The sequence below is a fragment of the Anolis sagrei genome, chromosome 3 (genome assembly GCF_037176765.1).
Source record: "Anolis sagrei isolate rAnoSag1 chromosome 3, rAnoSag1.mat, whole genome shotgun sequence".
NCBI classification, from domain to species: domain Eukaryota; kingdom Metazoa; phylum Chordata; class Lepidosauria; order Squamata; family Dactyloidae; genus Anolis; species Anolis sagrei.
Genome location: NC_090023.1, coordinates 263,382,099 through 263,399,653, shown reverse-complemented (window position 1 = coordinate 263,399,653; position 17,555 = coordinate 263,382,099). Strand labels below are relative to the sequence as shown.

The following is a 17,555-nucleotide window of genomic DNA, read 5'->3' as shown; positions in this document are numbered from 1 at the left end:
GCTGATGTTGTATATGCTATGCTGTGCACCTCTGTCCTCTCTCCCTTCTTGTAGGGTATAATAAAAGCCCCAACAAGCTCATCAAGGGAATGGAAATTTCAGTCTCCACTTGTTTCTCCAAATACACCTTGGAACAGATAAAGTGAACTAAATGAAATGACCATCTACTCCTAGTTGATGCCGGTGTCTTCCATGTCAGGATGCACTCGTGAGATTCTGGGTTACATCAATAGGGCCATGGTGTTCAAATCAAGGGAGGAATTAGTGCCACTATCTTCTGCTTTGGTCAAACTGCACCAGGAATTATGTGTCTATTTCTGGACAACACAGATGAAGGAGGACATTGAAAGGCTAGAACATATGCAGAAAATGTTGACCAAGGTGAACAAGAATGTGGAAATCAAGCCTCTTGTGCCTAGGATCGGTCTCTGACCTGGCTGTATTCATAATTTTACCCTTTTGATAGGTAGCCAACCACATGGGCTGCCCATGGAAATGTTATTATCAAGTGCCGATAAATGCAGTGATCTAGACATAGGTCTTGCTGCAGCTAGAAGATGTTGACTTTGGGCGTTTGTGTTTTTTCATGGGCCTTGGGATTTCGCAAGGTTGCTTCACAGGCCCTTTTCTGTCTATGCCTCCAGGCTGAAAAAACATGGCTTGTGCAACATCACTCAGTGTATTTCCATAGCTAAAGGAGGATTTGAAACTTGAACTTTTAGTAGAACTAGTCCAACCCTCAATTCACTGCACTGTTAGTTCCCCTATATCCATCCATAGCAAGAATTCTTTCATTTGAGCAATAGGTACAGTAATGCAAAACAGAATGAAACAAAATTAATTTAGCATTGAGCTATGTCTCAGATTTGTTAGAGGTTCTAGAGATAGAGAAGAGGTCTGGGAACATCAAATTAATTGAAGGGGAAAATTTGCTCTAAATATACAGCAATGAATAAGAAGTCGCTGTAATTATTCTTGAATGTTTTAGGATTAACTATTGCGAGGAATAGCACACACTTTATAAGGGTGGGGTGTCAATGTTGCATTCTTTACAGGTTCTTCAGTTAATTTCTTGACTCCTGGAGGAGGCTGGAAATGGAATAACCTCAACAGGCGGGTGAAGAAGATAAATAGCTCCTTCCTGGCCATATTTTCCCCCAAGCACGACCGAGGCCCTGCATGGGGAGACAAAAGCAGGGGATGAGTATATATTCAATTGAGCAAATAAGGATGAAGCAGAAAAATAGACTATAAATGCATATGGATTGATCATAGAATGATAGAACCATGCAGTTGGAAGAGGCCCCAATGGGTAAGCCTATGTCACAAAATCAAAGGACACCTGACAAAAAAACCTCAAGAGATGGAGACTCTGCCACTGACTTGGTCTACAGATTGATAAACGTTATAGAGAGTGCCAAAAATGAGAAAGCTCCACTAGGCATTTATTGCATTGGATATACATAATCACAAATTAAAAATATGGTTTTCGACAGGGTTTTCAACATATAATAGAACAAATATATTCAGAAAACTAAAGTCATAATTAACTACTCAAGTACTGAAGCCTTTACTATTTATTTATTTATTTATTTATTTATTTATTTATTTATTTATTTATTGTGTCAGACAACCGAACAACCGAACAGTTGTATTACATGGAGATGTTGTTTCTAGCACCCACTTTTTGCTTGATATTCAGGCAGTGCTCTGCACGGTCCAGAGTGATTCCCAGGTATTTGGGTGTGCTGCAATGCTCCAGTGGGATTCCTTCCCAGGTGATTCTCAGAGCTCGGGATGCTTGTCTGTTCTTAAGGTGATAAGCACATGTCTGTGTTTTAGATGGATTAGGGATCAGCTGGTTTTCCCTGTAATAGGCAGCAAGAGCACCTAGAGCTTCGGAGAGCTTCTGTTCAATCATCTCAAAGCTCCCTGCTTGAGCAGTAAAGCATCGATCATCAGCATAGATGAAACTCTCTGTCCCTTCTGGCAGTGGCTGGTCATTTGTGTAAATGTTGAACATGGATGGAGCAAGAATGCTCCCCTGAGGCAGGCCGTTCTTCTGTTTCCGCCATCTGCTTCTCTGGCCCTGGAACTCAACAAAAAAGCTCCTGTTTTGTAGCAGGTTTCCTATGAGGCGGGTGAGGTGGTAGTCCTTTGTGATATTATACATTTTTCTTAGGAGGAGGCGGTGGTTTACAGTGTCGTAAGCTGCTGACAGGCCTATGAAGACAGCTCCTGTGATCTGCTGCCTTTCAAAGCAATCTTCTATGTGCTGAGTCAGGTTCAGCACTTGTGATGTGCAGCTTTTGCCTTTCCTGAAGCCAGCTTGCTGTGGGATCAGGCATGGGTCTATTTTTTCCATAATTCTATGCAGAATAAGTCTCTCCAGGATTCTTGTGAGGATTTTACCAGCTGAGGTTAGAAGGGAGATACCTCAATGGTTTCCGCAGTCTGTTCTTTCCCCTTTTTTGAAGAGGGTGATGATGGTGGCTTCCTTGAAATCTGCTGGGATTTTCTCAGTCACCCACACTTTTTCTATGAGCTGGTGGAGTTGTTGTGTCAGCTCAGGTCCTCCTTCTTTAAAGATTGTCAGGATACTCAGTTCTTGTGGGTTTTTTCGGGCTATATGGCCATGTTCTAGAGGCATTTCTCCTGACGTTTCGCCTCTAGAAATGCCTCTAGAACATGGCCATATAGCCCGAAAAAACCCACAAGAACTGAGTGATTCCAGCCATGAAAGCCTTCGACAATACATTGTCAGGATAGTTGTAGTTATTTCACATGTATGTTTTTCAATGTGTTTGTATTAGCATTGCAATGTATTAGTATTGCTTTTCAAAGATGGATTCAGTCATGTTCATTTATTGTTCAGTTCACATATGCAGTAAAATTGTTATTGTTACAAAGTTACAGGCCAGACAGTGAAACTGTGATAACAAAAATTCCTTTGCCCTGAGAAAACTAGGGAGTGTACCAGCCAAGAACATAGATAAGACAGAAGGGCGGATCTCTCGTTTGCTGTGTGTTTTCTTGCTATGCTTTGTTCGCCACCATTTTTTCATTCTCACCATGTAGTCGCTTGTGTATAGACGCTTCTAGTAAAAGCTATCTTGGAACTTAAGAAGAATGCTGTGTGATGACTGAGTCTGTTTATTTTGGAAACTTCATGCTTGCTGTGCTGAGACCAGAGGTCTAACTCTGACAAAGATTTCAGCAGGGATCCCATCCAGTCCGCTGGCTTTGTTATTTTTTTGTTGGTTGATGGCATTGCTGATTTCTTCCAAACTAGGCAGTGCTGCAAGCCCCTCCCTGGTTTGTTGTTGCGGGATTTGTGAGACAACCTCTTCGGCCACATTGGAGCTGCGGTTCAATAGGCTTTGGTAGTGTTCTTTCCAACGTAGTGCAACGCCTTCTACCCCTCTCAGAAGACACCCTCCCAGAATCCCAGAACGGCTTCTGCCCCTCCAGAGGAACAGTGGACATGATCTTCACTGCACGACAGCTCCAAGAAAAATGCAGAGAACAAAATCAACCTCTGTATATGGCATTCATCGACCTTGCAAAGGCGTTCGACACAGTGAATCGCAACGCTCTCTGGACCATCCTCCAAAAAATCGGGTGCCCTAACAAATTTGTGAACATCCTGCAGCTCCTCTATGATGACATGATGGCAACAGTCATGGACAGCAATGACTCCCAAAGTGACCCATTTAAAGTGGAATCCGGTGTCAAATAGGGATGTGTTATTGCCCCAACTTTATTCTCCACCTTCATCGCTATGATACTTGACCTTGTTGATGGGAAGCTTCCCACCGGAGTGGAAATCATCTATCAGACAGATGGCAAGCTATTCAACCTCAGCAGACTGAAAGCCAAGACCAAGGTTACAACAACATCTGTTATAGAACTCCAGTACGTTGATGACAACGTCATCTGTGCACATTCAGAAGAAGATGTACAAGTCACTCTAAACACCTTCGCAGAAGCATACGAGAAGCTTGGTCTGTCATTGAACATTGAAAAAAACCAAGGTGCTGTTCCAGCAGACACCAGCCAACCCCTCTCCAATGTCAGAAATACAGCTTAATGGTGTAACGTTAGAAAATGTTGATCATTTCCACTACCTTGGTAGCCACCTTGCCACCAAAATCAACATCAACACCAAAATACAACACCGCCTGAGCTCTGCAAGCGCAGCATTTTTCCGAATGAATCAGAGAGTTTTTGAGGACAGGAACATCTGTAAGGATACCAAGGTGCTTGTTTATAGAGCCATTGTCCTCCCAACCCTGCTATGTGCCTTTGAGACGTTGACTGTCTACAGACGTCACATGCAACTCCTGGAACGAATCCATCAGCGCTGCCTCCGGAAAATCCTGCAACTCTCTTGGGAAGACAGGCGGACAGACATCAGCGTGCTGGAAGAAGCAAAGACCACCAGCATTGAAGCGATGGTCCTCCGCCATCAACTCCGCTGGACCAGCCATGTTGTCCGGATGCCCGACCACCATCTCCCAAAGTAGTTGCTCTACTCCGAACTCAAGAATGGAAAACAGAATGTTGGTGGACAGGAAAAGAGATTTAAAGATGGGCTCAAAGCCAACCTTAAAACTCCGGCATAGACACTGAGAACTGAGAAGCCCTGGCCCTTGACCGCTCCAGCTGGAGGTCAGCTGTGACCAGTAGTGCTGCAGAATTTGAAGAGGCACGAATGGAGGGCAAAAGGGAGAAGCGTGCCAAGAGGAAGGCGCGTCAAGCCAACCCCAACCGAGACCGCCTTCCACCTGGAAACCAATGCCCTCACAGTGGAAGAAGATGCAGAGCAAGAATAGGGCTCCACAGCCACATACGGACCCACAAGGATACTGGAAGACAATCCTCCTCGGAAAATGAGGGATCGCCTAAGTTAGTAAGAAAGTCTCTCCAAGACTTTGTAAAGGTGGCACAACAGGGAGATTTGTCTATAGCTTTTTGGATCATTACGGTCTTTGCCTGGTTTCAAGATGGCGATGACTCTTGCTTTCCTCCAGATGTTGGGGATCTGTCAGGATGCAGTGCAGTTGTTCATCAGCTCCAGCAGCCAGCACCTTGCTTTCGGACCAAAGTTCTTGATTTGTTCTATCCGTAGATCATCCATGCCAGCTGCTTTGCCATTTTTACGTTTATTGAGAGCCATGTCCAATTCAGTAGATGTAAAGGGTTCATGAAGGTTGTTGTTCTCAATCTCTTGTTGTGTGGCTATTGGTTTCTTTCCTACTTTGGTGGCAAGGTTGGGTTTCCCATTCTTCAAGAGTTGGTGTGCTATCTGATCTGCCTTTATGTTGGCATGGGTATTAGTTTGTGATGGGTCATTGCTCAACCGTCTTAGCAGCCTCCATGCCTTCTGGCTGTTCCTGCCCATGTCGACCTCTGTGATCAGCTTGATCCACTGTTCTTTCTTGGCTTCAGAGATGGAGGACACAATGCTCTGTGTTTCCTGAAGGGTTTGCTCACGAAATGGGTCTTTGTTGTGGAGCCTGTAATAGTTTTCCAACAAGGCAGCTGTTTCAAGAGTAATGCCCTGAAGGTAATTGGTACCCTTTAGTATTAAGCAAGCAGTAAAGCAGGGCTGCCTTCTTTCCCCTGCATTATTTATATTAGTTATTGAATTATTGACCTCTATAATCAGGAAGGATAAAGATATACCAGGAATGGGGCTGGACAACAAAATCAAAATTAGCTTATTTGCGGATGACATGCTTTTGACAGTCAGAAAGCCAGATAGGGCATTAGACCGGATAAACCTACATTTAAAATAGTTTGGAAAATATCAGGCCTAATAATTAATTGGAATAAAATGGAGGTAATGACAATACACCTGGATAGAAAGGACAAAGAGAAAATAATTGATCAATTTAAGATTAAGATCAAAAACAAAATTAAGTATTTGGGAGTCACAATACCCATTAATTACTCAAAGTAAAAAAAATTAAATTCTGATAGACTAGGGAAATTCAAGAATGACTATTGGAATACAAAACATTTAATCTTTCATGGTTCGGCAGAATAGCTATTTTTTAAAATATAAGTATTATCTAAATGTAACTTCCTTTGTAATATGTTACCCATTAAACTGCCAGATGTTGATCTTTAAAACTTGCAGAAATTAATCAATGAATTTTGTAATGGAACTAGGAGATCCAGCCTACCAGAGGCTTGTGGTATATTTCTCAGAAATTAGGGGGACTAGGAATACCAGAAGTAAAAACCTACCATCAGACACACATAAGTGTTTAGAATCTAAATTAATCTGGCGGGAACTGGAAGGAAAATGTTGGCATAGAGATTATGGGGAAATGTTTTTCAGGTCAAAAACAAGCAAAGAAATTAAGGGGTGTAAAAATAACCTGACTAAAGATGTTATGGATACATGGGGTACGTTAAAAAACAAGATATTTCCAGGAGTCTCTCCCCCAACCCCAACAGTTTTATTGGAAATTTTTCCAGAGAACCTGAGAATTAAATTTAAGTATTACAAATTAGTGGAGGTGGAAACCGCTCTTTCATGGAAGGAATGGATACAAAATTAATTGAACAAGTTTAAAAGTTTAACAAGTTAGAAGAACAAGGTGTCCTGAATTTGTTTGAGAGGGAAAAGCTGTATATTGGATAAATGACTGGCTAAGTAAAAAATCCCAGATGTAGAGCACTGAATAAATATGAGGAGCTGGAGCTGATAGAGGGAGCTCATCCACCTCTCCCCGGATTCAAACCTGCGACCTGTCAGTCTTCAGTCCTGCCTGCACAGGGGTTTAACCCACTGCGCCACCAGGGGCTCCATATCGAAATAGGTAATATTATAGGACTAAATATTACACCAGATGCTAGGTTAAGATTACTAATGGATGCCACAAAGTTGAATTTGGAAATGGAAAAGAAAGAATTGGTGATTATTTTACTCACAGTGGCAAGAATTATAATCACAAGGAATTGGAAAATAGTAATTAATCTTACACCAGAAGCATGGTATGGGGAGGTATGAAACGTAGCCTTAAATGATTAACTATCAATGGAAATGAGGGTATTCGGGGGGAAACTAAGAGATCAGATTTTGATGCATATTCATCAGTTTTTATTAAATATGCATTGGAGAGTGAAAATGGAAAATAATATAACCTTCTTGGTTAGGAATTTTGGGAGTGACATTTGATTAATGGTCGATTTATAAATATATGGAAAGGAAAAGATACTTGGTGGTGGGCTTATGTGTTTTGCTTACACTGAAGGTTGTTAATGTATGTACATTTTAAAAAACTACAAAACTTAAAAAAATCAAAGGACTCCTGACAAATGGCTATCCAATTTCTGTTTAAAAACCTCAAGAGAAGAAGACTCTGCCACACTCCAAAAAAGTATATTCCACTGTTAAATAACTCTTACCTTCAGGAGGTTCCCTCTAGTGTTTGAGGGAATTTGAATTCATTGCTCCATGTCCTAATATCTAGAGCAGCAGAAAACAACCTTGCATCTCAATGTGACATCCTTTCTAACATTGAAACACATCTGTCATGACCCTCTAATTGTATCTTCCCCAGGCTAAATATACACCTAAGTTGCCCCTCGCCAGGCTTAGCTTTCAGACCATCTTATCTAAAATGCTGCATTGTCACTAATGCAAATTCTTGAGAGTAATTCATCTGGTCTTGGACACTTGAAGTTATTTAGATTAACCAGACATTCTTCTACTGTCTCTTGACCCATTCAATAATATATTCCCCCTATTGCATCATCGGATCAATTATACCCAGGTTTAGTACTTTAACCTTTTGGGAGAGGAGTGCAGTAAAGAAGGTGCTGAGTAGAATCATAGAATCAAAGAGTTGGAAGAGACCTCATGGGTCATCCAGTCCAACCCCCTGCCAAGAAGCAGGAATATTGCATTCAAATCACCCCTGACAGACGGCCATCCAGCCTCTGTTTAAAAGCTTCCAAAGAAGGAGCCTCCACCACACTCAGGGGCAGAGAGTTCCACTGCTGAACGGCTCTCACAGTCAGGAAGTTCTTCCTCATGTTCAGATGGAATCTCCTTTCTTGTAGTTTGAAGCCATTGTTCTGCGTCCTAGTCTCCTAGTCTCCAGTAGTTCTCCCTTTCCTCTGTCCACTGTTAACAGTTCAACAGAACCTGTATGTGGTGGCACTATCATTTCTTTGTTCTTCCTTATTCTATACACATAACCAAAAAGCCCTTTCCATAGAGGAACATGGCCATTCCTACCTAAAAACCCATCACTTCCACATTATTTACAAGATCATCACTGTACGTTAGGATCAGATCTAAAATATCTGATCCCCTTGTTGCTCTTTCCATCTTCTGGATTATGAAATTGTCTGCAAGGAAGGTGAAGAATTTTTGAACCTGATATTCTTGACAGAATTTGTCTTTCAACAAATATCCAAATTGTTAAAATCTCACATTATTATTACCCCTCTCCTTTCTGTTCCAGTATGGCACCATCCAAGTCCTCCGTTTGGCTGAGACCTGTAGTAGACATCCACAATGACATCCAAGTAGTTCCTTTCCCCCTTAATTTTTACCCTGGTGGTCTTAACTTGGCTTCCAGCATTTATGTAAAGGATATCTTCATCTCTTTAAACATCCATGACATAAAGTGTTACACTTCCTCCATTCCTGTGTGGTCTATTTCTACATTACAGTCATGAGGTTCATCTTATTAGGTTTCCACCCTCTCCATCAAATGCAAGTTACAAGAGAAGAGTTTCTGCCTAAACATTGGGAATAACATATTAATTGTAAAAGCTTCTCAGGAGTGGAACAGGAGGGTGGTGAACTCTCCATCATTTGAGGTCAGCTAACAGAGGCTGGTATCTTTCAGCTTCATTTTATTTAACGGTGCCCCAACAGCAGGGAATCACAGTACTTTGTTCTTTATAGGTCAGATCTTATTCCAAAAACTTCCCGAAATACTCGCCCATACATAAGCTAATTTCTTGTTGTCATGTGTCTCCAAATCAATTGGGCATACCGTAACCCTAAGGCTAACAAATATTGGGGATTTTTGAGCAAGATTTGTTGAAGGGATTGGGTTGCCTTTGCTTTCCTCTGATACCGAGAGTCTGTGAACTGCTTGAGGTTATCAAGTACTTTTACCTGTACTAAATCCCAGAAATTCTTTTCTAGCGACAAAATTTCCATCCTTGTCCAAAAAATGGTTAGGATTAAATTTGTGTGGCGTTTCCCAGTACTCATCATCAAGAAGAACAGAGAGTAGATTAGGTGCAATGATTGTCCCCTGAAAGAAAGAAACAATTAGCAGACAAGTAAACACACACACACATCTCTCCCTTTGAAATGGGATTCAGTGGAAATAGTCTGCCTCAGAACCTATCATAGCCTAACCATGTATTTTGCAGTTGCTGAGATGCTTCCATACTGCAAATCTACACTCACCTAATTATATGATGGTTGTGTTACATCATTCATCTAACTCAGTGTTTCCCAATCTTTGGTCCTTCAGTTGTTTTGGACTTCAACCCCCAGAGATCTCATCCAGTCTACCCTGAGTCCCTCCAGGGAGATGAGGTGGAATATAAATAAGTTTTATTATTAATTGTGGAAGTTGAAGTCCAAAACAAAGTTTGTGGAGGGCTCTAGCAGAGATTGACTCTTCCAGTATTTGGAGCAATCTTGGAAGGGGTTAATCTGAGGAAAGCATCACAGGCTTCTGTGATTATCTGTACAGGCTTGCTGAAATGAGCAGTAGCTGAGATCTCATGATAATGGTGTCTGGAAAAGAATAGCTCTTTGGCAGCAGATAATGATGCACCTTTTGTACCCTAGTCCTGGATCTTGACTCTACTGCCCCTGGATAGAATAATGAACTCTGACCTTGGCTCCCGTAATCCTGATCCAGACCTGAATCCTTGACTCTGAACTTTGACTTCCTGGTTTGATTTGTGGACTTGGACTTCCATTTGTATCCCTGACTATCTGGTATGACTTCAGAACTCTCACTTTGGTTTGTACTCTTGACTTTTAGTCATGCTTTATGAACTCTGATAGGTAATGTCCTGGCTTCTAACTATTGGGCTGTAACCTTGGCTACTGTTTGTTCTTGCACCTGACCTAGTTCTACAGTACTCGGCTTGTCTGCATTACTTGGACTCTTGACCTTGACTTGTGTTTATTGTTACTTCAGCTGTGTACTGCAATTCTGATATTTTGGGAAAACCTTGAAAGACTTTAATTTTCTTTATAATATAGTCTTGGCGTACCTTGCTTTGGCTTAAAAAGACCTTAGCCTTGATACAGGGAGTTCCCCGGAACAAGGTATGGACAAAGAGTTATGAACCACCCAAGAATGTCCAAAACATGATCAAAATTCTTCTTGATTAGTAGTAACTAGAATAGAACCATTCGGACAATTATTGGATGACAAGTTAACATGTAGATAAATCCAGAGGATTTAATGAGAAAGCAAGTATGACTAAGATGTCTTAGATATCACAACATGAATGTACAGGACATGGGAAATAAGCTTTCACATGGCAAGGCAGATATGCTATGATAGCCAAACTTGAAACCACATAAAAAGTCAAATACAAGCTTCCTCTGAACAAATCCAAGCAGGAAAACCCCATCAGTCATGGAGTCTTTCTGGAAAGATTAGTTTAAAGGATATTTGCCTTTTCTTCTTCTGCATGAAACTTGCCAAAGTCACCCAATGGATTTCCATGGTCAATTGGTGATTTGAATCCTGGTCTCCAGAATCACATTCCAGCACTATTACCCTATGCTAGCTCTGTCTGTGTGGATACATTTCTCAAAATGACATCCTTTGAGCATCTTTGTTCTTGGGATACAGAATGCAGCTAAAACTTCCATCTGTACCTTTGGGATGATGTAACCTCTCATGTGGACATCTCTGGTAGTTTGCCTTGGAATTCCTACTATCGAGGGAAATCTGTAACGCTGGATTTCATGAATCACTGCATGAGTATAAGGCAGTCTTTTGTGGTCATCATAGCAGATATTAGAGGAGCCCACAACATCTTCAATCTCCTTGATGATTTTATCTGAGGGAATATATTGAAATGGATGAAAGCTATATTTCAAATATTCAAAAATTGAATAAATGCTGAAAGATTTATTATTATTATTATTATTATTATTATTATTATTATTATACCCACGAGTCGATCACAATGAATTTATTATATTTACGTTCAAAACTTTTCCTCAAAAGAGTTCACGGCCCTATGTGAATCTGAACTTTTATACATCTCTTTAACAGATGAGAATTTTTTAAAAACTGTGTCCTAACACTGAAACCGTTTCATGAAGTGCAGAGTGGGGAGGGGAAAGGGGACAGGGGAGAGTCTCTGGCAGTTCCCCAGGACATGCTCCCTTCAATCCATTGGGACTGGGGAGTGCGGTAGGAAGGGAAGCACAGAGTTGAGAGAGACCCTCAAAGGGCATCCAATCTAACCCCCTTCAGACAGGAAGGAAGGCATAGTCAAAGCATCTCTGGATGGCCATTCAGGCTCTGTTTAGAAACCTCCAAAGAGGTTGAATCATTGTGGAAGTGGAGTGCTGATGCTGTTCAAGGGAAGGCACTGCTGTAATGGAGCCCCTGGTGCGCAATGGGTTAAACTCTTGTACTGGCTGGACTGCTGACCAATAGATCAATGGTTCAAATTTGGGGAGAGCGGGTTGAGCTCCCTCTGTCAGCTCCAGCTCCCCATGCAGGGACATGAGAGAAACATCCCACAAGGATGGTAAAAGATCAAAACATCCGAGCATGCCCTGGGCAACATCCTGGCAGATGGCCAATTCTCTGACACAAGAAGCAACTTGCAGTTTCTCAACTGAAGAAGAGCCAAGGGCTGCAAAAAGAGCATCAATGAGCCACAGACTGCATTCTTCCTATTCGGATTCAGAAAAAGTGGTTCATCCCACAAACCCTAACAACTCAAATGAATTCTGTAGAGAGCCTGGAGATCCATGAAATGGTGAGACCCTCTAGCCCTAAAACTGGGGGGAAGGGAGGCATGGGAAGCCCTCCCATGTTGGCCAATGGGACAAAAGATTTTGTTCACTCAGACAAAAGAACAAAACAGCTCATTCAGAAAGGCCTCCTTTTCGGAAGCTACACTCAAAAATGAAAATGGGGCCATATAAATGAAACAAACAGAAACGGAGAGCAATTCTATACAAAAGCACAAGCCTACACAGAGCAGCTATAGTGGACGCTACATAAGAATCAACTGTAGTACATAAGAAGTGTGCAGGAAGAATCTCCAAATTTCATTTATACATTAAAGATTATATGAACCATATGCTTATTTGTATCAAACATGAAACCTTTGGAAAGCTCTGCCCTAGAATGACAGCGGTGAACCTACTCGTGCCTACTGAGACTTGGTCCAAAGCCAGTTTGCTGCAACCATTTCCATTTAGATTGTATTGCTTTTGCAGAAATCAATTGGGATATCCTTGAGAGATTTACTGAGACATGTGTAACAGTACCTTTACTTGACAGAAGACATTTTGGGTATGAATAAAGTCCTTTTCCCCTGCTGAATATGCTCTGAATATGTCTGACAGGTCATGCAAATGGGGACATTTCATGCATCCCTTCCCATAGAAGGTATGGACCCCATGACAGTGATATAAAAAGGGCCCTGTGTGTGCAGCTAGCTACCATAACCTGATAGAAAAGGGTTGTGTCAAACTTTGTAGATATTTTTGTGCTAATTGCTCCTGATATGTTAACATACTTTTTTTACAGCATAAAAGGTTTCATTTAGTACATGCTCCTTTTTTCTATATCCACTGGGATAAACATATCCATTCTTCACCTTCGATATCTCCTGCATTCTTCCTTTTTGGTAACTTTTCCCAACTTTGAGGCAAATGCTTCCTTTTTGCCATTATCCACATACTTTCTGCAGAAAGTTCTCTTAACCTAATTTCAGTAAACCTTTGCTATCAAATGCTATTTTTAATTCATTCATCAGCCATTCCTTCTCTGTTTGTCCACAAAAATTTTATTTGTTCAACTAATCACAATCAGCTTTCTCCTTCATTTAACACATATCCTTTGAGAGTTACAACATTTCTATTAAAAATACTGTTGGCACAACCGGGGTCAGAAGTAGCCCCTTCTTTGTGTTGCACAATGACGATTTTTACCTTGGACATCTGGACGGTTTGCCAAAATGATGATTGCCCATTGTATAATTGTACTGGTAGTTCCCAATGCACCGAAATAGATGTCTAGAATAGAGTGCATCAGGTTCTCTTCATCCACGGTAGAAGTGGGATCATTCTTATTCTTCTCCTGAAAATATAAAATGTGAAGTAGAATTTCTGACTGATTGGAAAGCCACTCTTCAACGCTGCCTTTCCTCTTGTATATGTGTGCACGTATTGAAGTTGGATGTCACCTGTTGACGTATAATAACCCCATTTAAAGATGGAGAGAAAGAAGATCCAGTACTTACTTTCTCAATTTCACGCAGGTAGTAATCAATGTAATCCCTTGGCTCCTGTGTGGACTCTTGCTCTCGATGTTTCCATATTTCTTCCTTTGCTAGTGAAAGCAGTATCTCTGTGAACTCCATTGCCTTCTTATGAGGCCCTGGAAGGCGGTCCATGATCGATGGGAACAATTCATACAGCTACAACAGATGAAAGCAAAAAGCCTGCCATTATTCTGGAGGAGGCAAGGAAAGACAGTTCATTGGCCAAAGCAGGTTTGACACACACAAATTATTTTGAAATAGCTACATTTCCTGACTGTAAAAAAAGAATGGAGGTGAGGAGGAGGAGGAGGAGGATACCTGCTCCCTTCTTCCATCATTTTCTTCCACAATATATTCTGAACTTTCCCTTCCTAAGTAATTCTCTGTCCTCCCATTTTCTCAGCTCCTTTTCCATTTCCCAGCTTTCCTTTTTGACTAGTACTTTTCATCTTTGTTCTCAGCTTCCTTCCAATACTGCAAATTGAGGGTAAATTTCTTTGACCCTCAGTCAGCAAGAGGAAGGAGTAAGGCTCAATCTAAAACAAACTATGGCTGCCTTTCTGCTTTGTGTATTCTTTCTCATAAAAAACTGTTGTCATCTTGATCACATTTGATGTTGTCTTGCCCACATATTTTCCAGTTTCCATAAGTAAAATGTTGGTCTGTGTGCAATAGAAGCATATAGAGTCACTGCCAGGGTTGGTGTCACCCAATGCGGTAACTCATAGTGCAAACTATTAGAATTTCAGGTGTATTTAATTAGAAACCTGTGTTCTCCTTTCCCAAATTTTGAATGTTAATGTATTGTTGTCATGAATGGATTTTCTAGTGCACACCCTGAAGACGGTCAATAAATCATATAAATACCAGCATGATGGATCTAGTAGAAATCAGGATAATCATAAAACGTTAAAGAATAAAACATACAATATAGAATTAACACAAACTTTGCAAAAAGAAATAAGACGGCACGTGATGTGATTGTGCACTTTGTAAAGAAGACGACAAGAGATGAGGTCCTGAGATTAAATAACAGAAGAAAGATATATTATAAAGGAAAGAAAGTAATTATCTTAAAGTAATATCCAGGAATAGTGTTGAAAAGAAGGAGAAAATATGCCCCGCTAACAGAGGAATTAAAGAGACAGAAGATACGGTTTAGATGGGAAAGAGAAGAAGGACTGATGTTGACATACAAAGAACAAAGATATTGGATTAAAAATGAGGAAAGAGCAAATGAGTTTTTAAAAAGAATATTGATGGAAAGAGAGAGAGAGAAGGGAGAACACACAAAGGGAGGAACAAAGAAGAAAAAAAATTAACCTCTTTGTTTGAGAGGAGGGGCTTCCTGAGTTTAAAAATTAACCTCTTTGTTTGAGAGGAGGGGCTTCCTGAGTTTAAAAATTAACCTCTTTGTTTGAGAGGAGGGGCTTCCTGAGTTTAAAAATTAACTGCTCTGTTTGAGAGGAGGGGCTTCCTGAGTTTAAAAATTACACTCAGTAACCTATACTTTCACCCCTGCATACAGACAACATCAAACGTACACCTAGAGGAGGTCATTAGCAACCTCCAGATGGAACAAACACGAAAACTTCCTGTCTCATGCACAAGCTGTGGCATGTTCAGCTTTCTCACACTACAATTACTCAATTACATCTGCCCCAAGTGTACACAGATCACTCGCATGGAACACAGGATACGACAACTCGAGGACCGTATTAACACCCTTAAGGACATTCAGGAACTTGAGCTGTTCTTAGACACCACATACCACACTTGCCTAGACACGCAGCCCATATCACACCAACATTACGGGGAGGCTCAACAGAACAGCACCTCAGATGTGGACAACCCTCAGGCTTGGAGAAATGTCACCCTTAGAAGGACACATAGGACCCGGAAGCCTCCTCAGAATACTTCCGCTCAGCTGCAGTTACACAATAGATTCCAAATTCTCACACAACTACCACCTGACCAAGAAACACAACATATTGGGGAAGACCAGAATGGCTTAGATACTGATCAGTGGCTCATCCTTGATCAGTGTGCGGGGGATAGCCCTGACTGGGACAACACTTCACAACATTCACACTTGCACAATCCTGCAGGTGTACCATCCCCAACCATAGACCAGGAGCAACAGGAACACATACAGGAGAACCATAGGCTCTTGGACGAATCTCAATGGATTGTCCTTGACGAATGCACCGGGGATGTTGAGGAGGAGGACAACACTTTTCACCTACACAATTCACACCAACAGGATCACGTTTCTGGAGACCAACACACTACATTGCACAAAAGGGGCCCTGTCATTCCTGAAAGTAAACAGGTCTTGGTAGTAGGCGACTCCCTCCTTAGAGGAACGGAAGCTGTTATTTCCAGACCGGATGGGATGGCTCGAGAAATATGCTGCCTACCGGGGGCAAAAATACACCACATCACTCAGAGGCTCACCAGGCTCCTCAAGCCCTATCACCGTCCTCCCCTCATGTTGATTCATGTAGGAACCAATGATACTGCAAGGCATACGTTTCAAAAGATCACAAATGATTTTCGAGCTCTAGGAGCAAAGCTAAAAGAATGTAATGTACAGGTGGTCTTTTCATCCCTCCTCCCTGTTGTAAGACACGGACCCACAAGAGCCAGAAAAATAGTACAGGTCAATGACTGGCTTAGAAAATGGTGTCAGGAGGAACGCTTTGGCTTCCTCGACCATGGCCTGCTTTTCCAGGAGGATGGCCTACTGGCAAGGGATGGGGTGCATCTCACACAAGTAGGAAAACACTTTTTTGCTCACAGACTCGCAAACCTCATTAGACGCACTTTAAACTAGGTCCACCGGGGGAGGGGGACAACAGCCTTGCGAACACTACTTTACCCATAATGTCTGGGAATCGCCAGAAGGCTAAACGGAGGGCTGCACAAACACAACAAGGACCAAGTACCAAAAGCACAATAATCCCAATTAAACAGCTCAAGGGAAGATCCCAGGGGCTCACATGTCTTTACACTAATGCACAGAGCATGGGAAATAAACAAGACGAACTCCAACTTTTAGCACAACACCACAAATATGATATCATAGGGATCACTGAAACCTGGTGGGATGACTCCTATCGCTGGAATGTAGATATCAAGGGGTATAACCTCTTTCACAGAAACCGAACAAAGGGGAGAGGAGGCGGAGTAGCCTTATATGTCAAAAACTCTTATGCTGCAGAAGAAATTCAAGACAGCAATCTGGGAAACCAGCTTGAAATCATCTGGATAAGAATCAAGGGAACTGGGACTCAAAAAGATGTCGTTGTAGGCGTCTACTACAGACCCCCAAGCCAGGAGGAAGATCTTGATGAAGTCTTCTGCCAATAGTTGACCAAACAGGCACAGAAAAGAAATGTAGTAGTCATGGGCGATTTCAACTATCCCGATATTTGCTGGAAAACAAACTCGGCCAAGAGTACAAGGTCCAACAAATTCCTCGCTTGCCTTGCAGACAATTTCATGGTCCAGAAGGTAGAAGAGGCAACAAGGGGATTGGCTACTCTTGATCTCATCCTAACAAATGCGGAGGACCTGATCGATGCGGTCGAAGTGGTAGGATCCTTAGGGGCAAGTGACCATGTGCTCCTGCAATTTGAGGTACAAAGGAAGGCCGAAACTAAGACAAGTCAAACCCGCATTTTGGACTTTAGGAGAGCTGATTTCCAAAAAATGAAGGAAACGCTGAGCAGCATTCCGTGGACACAGATACTAAAAGGCAAGGGAGTTACGGATGGATGGGAATTTCTCAAGAGTGAAATACTCAAGACGCAATTGCAAACCGTGCCAACAAAGAGAAAAAATAGGACAAGTGCAAAGAAGCCAGAATGGATGTCCAAAGAACTTCTAACTGTGCTAAGACACAAAAGAGACATGCACAAGAAGTGGAAAAAGGGAGAAATCACCAAAGAAGAATTCAAACAATTAGCCAACACCTGTAGGGAAAAGGTCCGCAAGGCTAAAGCACAAAATGAGCTCAGGCTTGC

The 17,555-nt window shown here is 41.7% G+C and overlaps 1 protein-coding gene across 1 annotated transcript in view; it reads right to left on the bottom strand.

Annotated features, from left to right (window-relative positions):
• Positions 1-580: 580 nt before the first annotated feature.
• The window catches only part of LOC132769799 (cytochrome P450 2J6-like), a 38,606-nt gene continuing 21,631 nt past the window's right edge, over positions 581-17,555 (bottom strand). Inside the window, exons 5-9 of the mRNA XM_067466082.1 lie at positions 13,507-13,683; positions 13,196-13,337; positions 10,892-11,076; positions 9,152-9,293; positions 581-1,175 (exon numbers count right to left, since the gene is read on the bottom strand). Of these exons, the coding sequence (XP_067322183.1) occupies positions 991-1,175; positions 9,152-9,293; positions 10,892-11,076; positions 13,196-13,337; positions 13,507-13,683 (831 nt within the window). The 3' untranslated portion in view covers positions 581-990. The remainder of the gene's footprint in view (positions 1,176-9,151; positions 9,294-10,891; positions 11,077-13,195; positions 13,338-13,506; positions 13,684-17,555) is intronic.